This window comes from Patiria miniata, unplaced genomic scaffold (assembly GCF_015706575.1).
Source record: "Patiria miniata isolate m_02_andy unplaced genomic scaffold, ASM1570657v1 HiC_scaffold_3, whole genome shotgun sequence".
NCBI classification, from domain to species: Eukaryota; Metazoa; Echinodermata; class Asteroidea; order Valvatida; family Asterinidae; genus Patiria; species Patiria miniata.
The window spans coordinates 24,783,635-24,797,071 of record NW_024037069.1 but is presented as its reverse complement, the minus strand read 5'-3'; the positions used below and the strand labels follow the sequence as shown (position 1 = coordinate 24,797,071).

Below are 13,437 nucleotides of genomic sequence, written 5' to 3'. Positions count from 1 at the left end.
TGAACAGCAAGGCAACCTTGTACTCGGTCAAGCAACAACAATGGTATTGTTAGCGGTCTTTCAGACCCCAAAACCAACAGTTGACTTGGCTAAGACGGGATTTGCGCAGTTTCAGGAATTGATGTTGCTTTGTATTTGACCACCCCAACTGACCACTGACCTTAAGAGGTCGATCTAATCGTGTGACCTTGTGTACGGAAATCCAGATGTTTGTAAACCTCTTTTGGCCATTCATACCTCCTCTTTTTTGATATTCACTGAGGTGTGTAGAATGCCCTGGGGCGGGAGGGGGGTGCAATTGACCAAAAGTTGACCCAGAAGCTTTACACGAATGAGAAGTTGCTTTTGACACTATTTGTGACCGGCTCCACAAAAAGGGTATTATGTCGCAAAAAAAGTTGAAATTGAGTTATAAACATGGTTGGAAAGCCCACAATGTAAGCTTTCATTTGGTATGTAATAGAGCTCATAGTCCCTCCCGATCTGGAGAGATGAGGTATTTGCATATTAATTACTTCCTTGGAGTTCAAATTACACAACAACAGAACGATGCACACAAAAATGGTTGTTTTTTACACTTTGTTCATCAAAATCAACATTCTGTGAGTAAAACCTGAAACTTTAGGTATTAAAAATGTCATTCATGACAACAAATGAAAATCACATTTTGACAAAATTGTCACCCTCTCAATGTTGAGCAGGCCATTACACAATAATGCTCAGTGCGACTTAATACCCTTTTTGTGGAGCCGGTCACATTTAGTCCAAGAAATTAGAAGAGTTGTTTAAAGGGCAAAGGGGGTTCCACCAATCATAGAATCACACTGATTAAAAATGCAACATTCCAAAATTTATCTTTTGTTGGGCGACAGGATTGTCGATTTTTCTGTATATGACGCTGAATGGTGCACATTCCATGTTTGGGTTTATGTTACTCCCTGTCAGCTCACTGTTTCAAGGGCTGAATTTTGCTTTTAGTTGCATGAACTAAACTTCTGCTGAACCTCACAAACTCATCAAAGAGATTTGTCACATTGTATCTGTGCTATCGTAAATCTGTGTCTCACTACTGCGTACATTCTGCATGCATGTAAGACAGACTTACCTTCCTTGCAGAGGATTCCAGTCAAACCCTCAGGGCAGATGCACCGGGTACCCTTGCTCCCTGTCTCTTTTAGACAAACCCCTCCGTTCTCACACGGGCAGATATCCATGACGTCATCTGAAAAAAATTGAAACAGGTTGGACTATGGATGCAAATCTTTTCAACTGTAAAGGGTTTGTTTAGTTAGTATTTGCTGTGTCTTGTACCTTGCCATTTAGTGGCTATTGTTACGGCAGTCGACCGTCTGGTCCCCTAACCTAATAGTATTCAACGTCAGGATCTTTAACTCTTGGAACCAGACTATCGACCCAATGTTCTTTGCTTTTTTTCCCCTAAAAAAAATCCTCCATGGCCACGGACTACAAAGAAGAAAATAAAATCTACTTCATAAAAAGTGGAATTTGATTAAAAACATAAAAGTAAATGAAACTATTCAAACTTAAAGGAAAAAAGAAAAGAAAAAACGTTGGCATAGTGCTAATTTGATCCTGGGACTTTCGGCATGGTAGTCAAGCATTTAACCAATCTACCAGGGGCCAAACCCCAAATCCTGCCCCCCTCATGAATAATTCATAAGCTAACAAAGTATAAAGTTGTAAGCCACTTAAAACCAACTAAACTTTCTGTTTGTTCTTGTCCCCCCAAATAAAAGGATAAAAAAAATGCACTGAATGCTACCCCCAGTTTGAACTACATGTAATCTATATCATTCTCGAAGTTTCTTGAAACTCACCCTAGTTGCCTGTCTCTTATAACCTGACAAATGTTTTAACTGAAAACAATGACACTGGTAATGGACCTCACAAGTAATGATGTCATTCTTTGTTTACAAAAACGTGACATCGCCTGCTTTCTTGTGGGTGCTAGCTCAAATGATGTCACTATGTGCTTTCTTATGGGAAACAAGGTGTGACATCTTCACAGGTCTATTTGTTATCTACGTGTAAACTGCCAACACAGTTTCAAGTAACCAACACTGAATTTGGATGGAAAATGTTTCAGTTTAAAATGTGAGGCGTACCATTTTCCACAGGCTCGTAGTTCTATGCTTGTAGATTGAGCAAGACTAATAACTGCAAGGGTTTAACTTTTTTTGGTATTTGGTGGAGTGTGTATGACCTTGTAACTGCTACATGTACATGCACTCACACTGCAATGCATACATGTGCAAGTCATGATTTCGACCTTAAATGTTTTTCACCAACAGGAGCTATTGTGCCAGGCCGCGCCTGTCTTCACACATGAGTATAAACCAACTTGTGTTATTTTTCACACATCTCTAAAAATTAAATATCAAAGTTCACTCTCTTGGTAAATAAGTGAAAAAAAAATAAATGCCAAAGCACCATGAATGGGCTCGGGTATTGTATGAAGTTATTTTGCCAGGAGAATTAAAAACCCTTGAAAAAAATGTGACACAAATATTGAATGGATTTCAGACCTCATAAAACGTTGCTTATAAGGATATCTGAATGAGCGGAATGGGGTTGGCTGGGATTCTATACAAGCTTTGTGCATTTGATCCGGTTTACAAAGACCAAATTTCTTTTGGTTTTCACAGCTCGACCTTCAACCCCAGCCTACACTTTATTGAGAGTCTGTTTCTCGCAGTCCAACATCTTTTCCTCCTTTTTTTTTTATTCATTTTTTCGTATTAACATGAAGCAAACAATTCACTGAACATCATGACAAACTTGTTCAAGATCAGTATTTGCAAAATGATGTCTTTGTTGACATTAAGAAAAATAATTGAAGTGGAGCAAAAATGACTTGAATTTACATACATGTACCTTTATAAAAACAATGGTAAGTAAGGGCAGGGGTGGGTTGGGGGGGGGGGGAGAATAGATGGAAGGGGGTGGGGCTAGGGAGGGGGTGGGAGTGGGCAGGGAAATGACAATAAATGGATAATCTAGGATAAATCTAGCATATTAAAGCCCAATTCATAACTTTCTTTAAGTACAAGAATCATTCAAATCACTTATGTATTTTTTCAAGTTACGGAGTTTTAAACTCGGCCACCGTTTTAAGGTTCTGTCCACGGATCACAAAAACTTTAGTGTTCTTTCAGCAAAATGAAAGCAAATCACATAAGGATGTGTGTGAATTGTTTCCATTTTGCTGAATGAACGCACACCTTTTTTGTGATCTGTGGAGAGAACTTTAAAACGGTGGTTGTGTTTAAAACTCCGTAACTTATAAATGGTACATAACTGATTTGAATGATTTTTGTACTAAAAGGAAACTTATGAATTGGGCTTTCATATCCTAGATTTTGAAAGTGCTACATGCGGAACTTCACTAAAACAACGGTCCCGACAGTTGGATTTGTTTTTTTTTTACTCACCCTGTACTGACCAGGGCTTCGATGGAAGACGGGATCAGTAAAATGCTCATTTTTGCTACATTAAAAAAAGACATTTTCATACAAGGCATTTACATTGTCTTCATTGACTTATTCCTACGTATTTCAGACAGTTTTTTTTTTGTGATGACTTTTGTCTTACCTTTCATATCCAAGACATCTCTCCTCTTCCGAAATGGGCCTGGGGGAAAAATAAGAGAGATGTCAAATAATTTCCCCTGAAGGATATGTGTAAGTATCTCAAAAATAAAGTACCTGAGGTTCAAAATGAAACAAAAATGTACAAGATTCTTCATATGGTGTGCCTTAGAGTGAAAACATAACTGTAACATCAAATGGTGATGGTCTGATCAATTTGTCTGAGGTTATAGTTTTGTACAAATGGAAAAGTTTACGCTTGGTTTTTTTCACCAAAAACTTAATGTTTTCTATTATTATTATTATGGTTTATTGAACATTGTGTTTGTAGCCAGAGGCTAAATTGTCACAATGTGTACAAATGAAAAACACAAAATCATAAATACAAATTTACTAATACTTTCAACATCATACATACAAATATCAGAATACAGTACATGCAAAAAATGAGTTAAAATTTGCACATCGGAATATTAGAAAAGCGCACTCTCCCAGAATAGTACTTGATAAAAAAGGGAGGTGTTTTTTTTTGTTTTTTTTAGGTATGCAGTACATGAATAAAATAGGATTTTGTATTATTGTATGTTTAATTTTTTGTAATTTTTTTGATTATCAAATTCCAGTATGAATGGGAGTTAAGACTTGGAACTGTTGTTCAAAAGGTCAACAAAATATGGGATGGGGCTATTCTGATAACGTTTAGTTTTGCACATCATTTTGGATAAGTTGTCATTGTATTATGAAAATAACAAAAAGAAGAGCCAATAGCACTTTCTGGTGTGAAACTAAATTCCCTTTTATAATTTTTTCTTGTAAACCCCCATTTTGGCCCAATTAGGATACCGTAACTGAAACTTTCCAACTCCTTGTTTCTTTGTCAACTTGTAAAAAATACTGTAGTGTGTGACACTTTTTCTTTGTGTCTTTCACTTACAACTAGCTGTTTTTATTAGTATTATTACTACAAAGCATTTTGTTCAGACATATTTCTTTGATACACTATCTTTTTAAGACAGCCACGATGGTCTTAAAAGATATGAATTTCAAATTAATATCAAAACTGGGCCTCGTTTTGCCAAGTCATAACATTTTGTCACGATTTTTAATCCCTACCGCAAAGAGAGATTTTAGTGTTTGATTATAATTTAAAATTTGTCAATTGATACATGAAACTATTCATAATCCTGGTGAGAATTTCCTTTTCATCTATTTTCCCATGACGTATGATCTATAAATATCCTAAGGTGAGAAGTCAGTCATGGAGACGTGAACACGGACAAAATCACAAGGCCGAAAGTCAAATTTTCCCCGACTTCCTGGGTGTGAGATAAATGTTTATACAAATCTTTTGTTGAAACAGAAAGTATACATAGATGGACAGTCCAAGAAACAGTCAACATGGTTACATGTACCTCACTGAAGAAAATATATAAATACAGGGCGAGTCAAAAAAAACCGAAACCCAAATGTCGGGACCATTTTTGTAGTGAAGTTCTGCATGCAGAACTTCACTAAAACAACTGTCCCGACATTTGGGTTTCGTTTTTTTTACTCACCCTGTACAACTCATGTTAATTGGGATGTGAAGAATTATCCTAACAGATGTTTGTTTTGAGATTTAAAGCAACAGCCACTGGAGTAACTCCTAAACTTATTTTCCTTGTAAGAAAATACAAGGTTCACTAATTATTTACACACACTGGTCATCTCAGCTCAGGGGCTTTCAACATGTATCCAAATTCACACTGCCACAAAAACAGGGAGTAGTATTTTTTGGAACCTTCCTTACTAGAAAAAAAAAAGTGACCTCAATATTTGTCACAACTTTAGAATTGTGAAAACTTGGCGGGACTTTTACAAAGGTTAACCTAAAACCAGGACAAGCCATGGAACTAGCCAATTGAAACGTAAGGCTGCAGTGTGCCTCATGGCACAGCTCACCTATCATTAACCTCTGTGCAGGCATTGAGAAAAAAAAAACGAGACAAAATTTACTAAGGGGATAACAGTGTGCTTGAACAGTTTTTAAAAGTGTGGTTAAAAACTGGCTTAGGGTTTGGTCACTGATAATGGCCCGAGCCGGGGATGAGGGCTGGTAATTATCAGTGATCAAAGCCATAGGTGATTTTAACCAGCACATTAAAAACTGTTCCAGCACCCTATTATCCCCATTCATAAATACCTTTTTTTTTTGGTAAAAAAAAAGTCAGACCAAATTAAATATTATACAAATATTGAGAGACTCAGAGTGAAATGGGAGGAACATTATCGCAGGGTAAAATCTGGACTTTTCCATTTCACGAGGCGAAAATGAAAAAGTCCAGATTTTATTGAGCGATAATATTCCTCCCATTTCACAACTGAAAGCTACTCAATATTTGTTTTATATAACTGACATATAGATCCTTGTCATTTGATATAATTATTTGAACTTTTATTTAAATACAAAATTGGTGGAAAATGAACTTCTCTCTTCCAAACCACCCCTTCACGAAAATGTTTGAACCTAGCGCTGTTGCGCTGGCTCTTTGGAATAATACGCGCTACGCGCAATGCTGAACGCGCACACCAGCATGTATTTGCACACAAATACCGCGTCATGGAACAAGAATGATCCTAACTGTTGAATAGTATTTCCCATTCCCCATGGGCGAATGGGACTTTTGAGCCCCAGTGTGAATAGGAGCAATAACGAATGTCACGTGATGTGAGTTCCACCAATCAAATGACAAGGATCTGTATGTCAGTTATATAACGACAAATATCCAACAATTTTGTTCAACTGTTTTACATCATCATGTTTTGTAAAACACCTCTCTGGCCATGTCTATGATATATGCCTTGTGTGCTAGTGCTAAACATCTCATGTGGAGATTGGCGCGTGTGTCCCACGTACTGCGCAATGTCGCGCATAATGCAGCGGTATTTTAAACGGCCCATGTGACAGGCTTTCGACCAATAGGAATGGGTAAACTGTCTCAGGTGTTTATAAATAACCAGTGACGACCCCAATAACAACCTTATTTAACAATGGGGGGGGGGAACTACAAAATCTTTTTAATCCTAGCAGGGTCCTTTTTTTGTATGAAAGGCAAAAAGGTTTAAATTTGAGAAAAATCGTGCTGTGATGCTCTCTGACTTTTACAATTTCTTGGTATATTTCAGGTCAGCCCAGTCAATAGGCAGTTTACAGCAGCTTTTGTATTTTTCGGTCAAATCTGAGAAGTGGGTACGTCCTCAACAAAAAAATTATTGTGAATGGATTTGGATTTTGCACGGGGAAAGTTTTGGATGATTGGCTTTGAGGAATTCTTTACTTAACCAGAGGTATACGCGTACTTTTGAGTTTCCTTGGGCTGTAATTAATTACCTTACTGAAAAGGTTTAATAATTGTTATCCCCATGGTAGATAGAGTACAGCTAGACCTACCTAAGCACCAATGTCCTTGGCATTTTCATTTCTTGTTGTTTGCCTTCTTGTGTACGATAGATTAAAATATACAGATTTCCAAAGGGTAAAGTTTATCATCGACCAATTTTGCAGTCACAAGTAAAGAAAACATTCAAAACTCATGTGACTGAAAAAGGAACATTTCAACACAAGTTGTTGGGTTTTTTTTGTAATAATTGTACTGAAACTGTGGAAACTAATGAGCTAGTGAAGAATGGTATAAATAAAATTAAAGACAGCCAGGTGATAATGAACTGTTTAAAACAAAAACTAAATGCAAAAAAGAGGGAAACAGATTAAAACAATATTCTCAAGCACAATGTTACTAACTTGTTTACAAGTCACTGAAGGCACTTCAAGTCACTGAAGGCACTTACATTTTCATAATCGGTTACTCACGTTACATTTTAGTAACGTGAGTAACCGATTTTGTGCGTCTTGTTTATCATACATAACACATTTTCTGGATGTCATCTTTGGTGCTTAGGTATAGGTCTAGGTCTACTCTATCTACCATGGGGATAACAGTTATTAAACCTTTTCAGTAAGGTAATTACAGCCCAAGGAAACTCAAAAGTACATCAAAAATGTAACGTGTGTAACCGTGGAATTGCCCTTAACCACATCATTAACTGGCGTACAGGAAGCAGACTTTCTAGAATTTACTGCAAGAATTTTGATTGGTACAATTCCCCCAACACGGAACTACTGGCATTGTCCTACCAACAAACTAGAAACCAGTGACCCATCAAGCCAGCACCTTCATAGAATGCCTTCCATTCAAGTTCATGACTGGCCTTTTCTTCTGCATTGTCAATTACTAATACAATATACCATGCCGTCAGAGTTCAGAGAAGCCAGGAAAAGTGCAGCTATAAATACTACCTTGTTCAGGGGAGCCATTTGATATGCAAATTCAGCTGGCTGGGAATTTTCTCTTCTAAAATGGTATTTGTTTGACCCAAAATGGAGGGTCCGATTTATGTAATGGTTTGTAAGTGTAGTTCCTGAATCTTTTCTTTGCTATGTGAATGAGGATTGAGCATGAACATGCTGGGGAATGTCATACTGCATCATGGGGGATCCAGGAATTTTTGCAGGTTTTTTTTTTTTCATCAGCAAATCAATGCTGAAATGTAGACAGGTTTTTTTTGTCCAGACACTTGGCTCAGCAAAATCAATAGGTGGTGGTGGTGGGGGGGGGGGGGGGGGGGGGGGGGGGGGGGCTCGTACCATACTTTCAATGGGGGCACTGTTCAAATCCGACAATTATTAACACTTTATTACAGGATAGTGTACAAATACCCCAGTAACCCAGCAGGCTAATGTCCCTATTTTGGGTACAGGTGTATTGGCATTATTATCTAATTTTTTGGCATTATTTTTTATGAATTTCTTTGGAAACATTTTTTTGTGACAGAGTTGGTTTTTTTTTGGTTTTTTTGACACCCCCCCCCCTTGGATCCGCCCTGGATCCGGGCCTGTGCATCTCCCTCTGCCAATTAAATCAAAGCAGTCAATAAGTAAGATTAATCATCACAGGGAGGAAACCATGCAGATTTTTTTTTTCTTTCAAAAATGACGCACAGTATGAAACATTTCTGATGAACAATCCACTGAAGTGGGTGTTTTCATTTTTTAGCTTCTTTGTTTCTCAATAGGAACTTAAGCTTCTTTGTTTCTCAATAGGAACACTTTAACCTCAGTTGCTTTGCAAAATTAACTGACAAAATGAGTACAACTTTACAGGACCTCCCTTCGTTGACGTCAGCAAATAGTTACTAATTCATTGTCACAGACTTTCAAATGAACCACAGTATACATGTAAGCTAACCGGAACTCCCCCTGTAACTTCACACCCCGGGATTTTGTTTGTGGTTTCAAACTCAAAGCAAGAGAAAACCTTGAACAGTTTGAGAGCAACACACCCAGTAGTGTTAGGGGCAATGTTACTCAGAGCGGCCAGCGCATGGTGGGACTTGGCCACACATCACGATCGAAAAGCTGTTGTCTAGTTGTTATGAGTGACACCAAAACAATGCCATAGTGATTCAGGACGACTACTGGGCCAACCTAAAAGATATCCCTCTGATGCCAAATTAGAGAAATTATGTACAGTGGAATGCCGCTATAACGAACACCGCGGGATCCACGGAAATTGTTCATAATAGCGTTCGTTCAGTATATTGAAGCTGCCAGTGCTTCGGTACTCACTTTTCAATAAATAGCGCCCTCAGAACTTCACCCTGCACGCCCGGGTAGTTACTGAAAGACGACTTTGAACACGTGCCGACTATTGAATTATGTAATTACACAGTTTTTGAGCTTACTACCTACAGCAATGGGTGGTTTTTCCCTTCTTTTCCTTGGAGAAATAATAGCCACTTGTCACTTTTCTGTTGACATTTTTGAACAACAATTTTCGGTACGTTTTGTACACAAAATTTGGGAGCCAAGGATGATGTTCGGTATTACGATGAATGTCCGGTATAGTAGTGTTCGGTATAGCGACGTTCCACTGTATAAGCATCCTAATAATATTTGTATTATGATCAATATCATCAGCCTTACTTTTACCATTTAAAAAAACACACAAACATTCAATTCAATTAGACTGTTTACCTATTTGTTTATAATCTTTGTGAACTTGGGAGAAAAAGAAGAAATTTATTCGGTAAAGTTGAACCCGCACCTTCATTTGAAGACATATACTTCAGATTCCAATTTTGTTAAAGATGGTTGGGTGATTTATATGTATTTTGGTGCGTTTTGAATGGACTAAGCCAGAGGTGTCACATATACACAGCACAAAATACTTCGCCTTTTAACAGGAAACAGCAAGGGTTTTTAAATGGAGGCTCTGTAAGTTTCACGCCTATCTAGCCTCCTTTTTGAAACAAACTAAAAATGACACAGAAGAAAGTTTTGAAAACGGAAGACTTTGATTTCACATTTCAGTAAAATGAACCCCCTTCCTGATACATGGTGTCCCAAACAAATTGCAAGCAGATATCCTTTAATTTCTCAAAAACTACTCAACACTTGATGGAGCATATACTCTTGCATATACTCAGTAAAAATGCCATGGAAATCCGTTCATGCAAACCAGAGATCTAATAGATTAGAAGAGGCTATGGGTTTTTCACCCATTCCAATGGGATGGGATTTACACAGTTAACTTAAAAAGGCCCATGACAATCTGATGCACTGTAATCACTAACTGTGTAAAACCCATTGGAATGGGTGAAAAACCCATAACCTTTTACAATCTGTTAGATCTCTGGTTTGCAAGAATGGATTTCCAAGGTATTTTCACTGATTATACACAAGAGTGTAATTAATATGCTCCATTAAGATGAAATACTTATGTTAAGTAGTTTTTAAAGTAGAAATTCAAGGATATCTGCATCCACATTTTTTTTTTGGGGGGGGGGGGACACACCCGGTATGCATTACAATTTTGCTGGTTGTGGATGACAAACCTTAACTATATTTTCATATGGCTGAGTGATTTTTTTATTTATTATTATTTCTGCACACACCCAATGACATTAAACGTAGACTAATGATGAGAACTAGGACTCGTTTGTTTTTATTTTGCTTTGCCGTGTCTGGATGCGAATGAGTCACTATGACAGAACTACAAGGTGCACCAAAGAGTGATGCACAAATTGCAGACAGTTCAAAGTTTCTATGCCATGTGGTTACAGTACTTAACTCTCCAAAAGTTGGGGTTTTTTTTGTGTGTGAGATATTTGGTCTTTTATGTAAAAATTCAGTTGATAAGAGTGACACTGGATTCACGCCACAGGGACTTGCCGAGTACGTACACATAAGGACTTGAACCGGTTAACCTTTCGTGCTTGACATTGATCATTGTATGGATAGATTTGCATATGAAAACGCTATGTAGTCACTGCATCTGCAGTACACGCTCAGATACATGTGTACTCAGGTATGGCAATGAGGTACTCTTGTGTATAGTCTTGTTCAATGGAACATGGGCGGGCAACCCAAAATTAACATTGAACCTTAAAGAACAGTTCGCCGGTAGTGATCTAGTTGGGTGTTTTTTTAAAGAATTGCTCATGAAATAGTCATGCTGTACAAAATTTGCAAGGAATGAGGTTCTTAATCTATATTGCAGTTACTACACCCTATACATACATGTACCCCACGGGGTGAGGGGTGTGACCCTATAGGGAAGGCACAAATCTGTGATACCAGGCAGCTATCCGAATACTCAAAGTGGCGATTTTCAAATAAAACTGTATGACTGCACAGTAGTACATTAGCAATATTAATAATTGTTTGTTTACCATGTTTTGCACTGACATCATCTACTCTAAATTAAGTCATTTTTTTTTTAGGACAACAGTGTGAAAAGGTGCATGGGTATGTAAAATTTAGAATTTTATGGTAAACCAGGGATAAAATAAAGAGGCGTGAAAATTCCAGTTGAAATTAGTTCAACTGGTTTCAACTGGTTCCTACTGAGTTCAACTGGGAATTGGTGACTGGTTTTCAACTGGTTTTGCACTGGTATTAGTGGTTTTAAACCAGTTTAACCAGTTCAAAGCCAGTTTAACCAGTTCAAACCAATCACCAATTTTTAGTTGAACTGGATTTTTTACCTGCCAGCCGGCAGCTACAGAACTGGGATCACAGACCAACTTGTTGAATTGTTGCATAATCATTTACCAGATCCAAGGTGGTTGTAAACACACCATTATTATTGAAACTCATTGCACACACACTGTTTATTAGTTCCACGTACAGTCACAAGTACACAAACGCTTCAAGGACAATTTACAAAAAAAGTTCGCTTATTCATATTTAAAAATGTTCAAGGTTTACAGAGCAAGCACTGTCAGTAGGGAAATTTGAAAAGTTGGGGCACAAGCATAGGCATGAAATGTGACCTTCATTTCTCGTGTCTCTGAATTACTTTCCATAAAAGAATTACATTTTGTTTACTATTTTTACTTTGTAAAACAAACAGCATAACCACTGTTATCAAATTAACCCCTCCACCCTCCAAGGTCCTTAAAAATCTGCTAGGAGTATGATGAGCTTCATAACCCTTGAATGTTAGAGACAATTCCATTGGTTTCCTGTTGAGTGGAAAATGTTTCAGGGAAATTTCTAGTCAAAATGCTGAGGTTGTTAGGGTCAACTTCAGCAAATCAGTGTGCAATTGTTATGACGGTTTAGTCTGGTGCCTGTAGGATGTCACAACCAGTTTGAGGGTCTTGGAAAAAACTCAGTGGTACTTTTGAAATGAGAGGTCATCAACAACGCTGCACGTACAAAAATTTTTTTTGACTTCATCCAACAAAAGGGAATCACGGATCAGTGATCTTGAAAAGGGCTCTTTACACAAAAGGCCCGAATAACTTACACCATTCTCCAGCGGAATAAAAAAAGGAAAAAGAAATATCACCTGATTTTTTTATTTTTACGAGGGCATCGGTACTGGCACGTTTCCCTGCATGGCGTAAAACTTAAGTGTTAATCTGACCTCACCTTTTGTTTGTTTGCTTCCATGTTTTCAATTTTAATTCAAACTACTGGAGACTGAAAGATTATAGGAAAGAACGTTGGGAAGAACACAACTCTTTTAGCAAGGTGAAGTACTTGCATTTTGTGTTTGTCAATGAAGAGAACTTAACTCCAAGTTGAATAGAAAAGTTGAAATTCCTGGGTGGGAAAAAGGGTGGTGACAAATGGGTATAATTTGCCGCGAGGTGACTGATGCAATTAGTATATTGTACATTTTGCTTTGCAATAGTTGGAATTCCTAAGGAGCTTTTTATAAATCCCATGAAAAAAAAACGAGTTGCATGTAGGGTTGAAAACCTGATGCATGTGACAAGGATAAGAAGAGGTGTAAGGTCATTCACTAAGATCAATACATTTTATATTAAAATTGGAAACATTTTTTTGCCACAGTGTGACAAAACTCCAGCACAATTGAGCAAGTATCAGAAAGCACTGCATGTGGCATAAAGCAGTGACAAAGTCAATTGACAAGATTTGAAGGACTACATGGTCACAATATTTATGGTGACAATAATCATTTTCGTGGGTCATGCGTGATTCTGAAAAGGACCTGTGTGAACTAAATGCTTTGAACAAGCTGCTTTGTTTCTCATCTGAAGACAACCGATTTGGAAAAAACACGGCTCATATGTATCTTTGATGGGGAGTTACAGACTGACCTGCGCAATTGGGAAGTAATAAGTTAAATTGAATATTTACGAGTGCACGTACAAAAGCATCGTAAGCTGGGGGGTTGGACCAATCAAACAACAGAGACGGAAGAATAATCAATGCAGGGAGTCATTGTATTCGGAACGGATGACGGATAAACACGCA

At 37.7% G+C, this 13,437-nt stretch overlaps 1 protein-coding gene across 23 annotated transcripts in view; it reads right to left on the bottom strand.

Annotated features, from left to right (window-relative positions):
• Positions 1–13,437, bottom strand: part of LOC119738257 (mucin-17-like) — a 77,023-nt gene that overhangs the window by 3,878 nt on the left and 59,708 nt on the right. For all 23 annotated transcript variants that reach the window (XM_038213073.1, XM_038213077.1, XM_038213085.1 and 20 more), the window contains 2 exons: positions 3,613–3,651; positions 1,106–1,222 (listed from right to left, as the gene is read on the bottom strand). In XM_038213073.1, the coding sequence (XP_038069001.1) occupies positions 1,106–1,222; positions 3,613–3,651 (156 nt within the window). The remainder of the gene's footprint in view (positions 1–1,105; positions 1,223–3,612; positions 3,652–13,437) is intronic.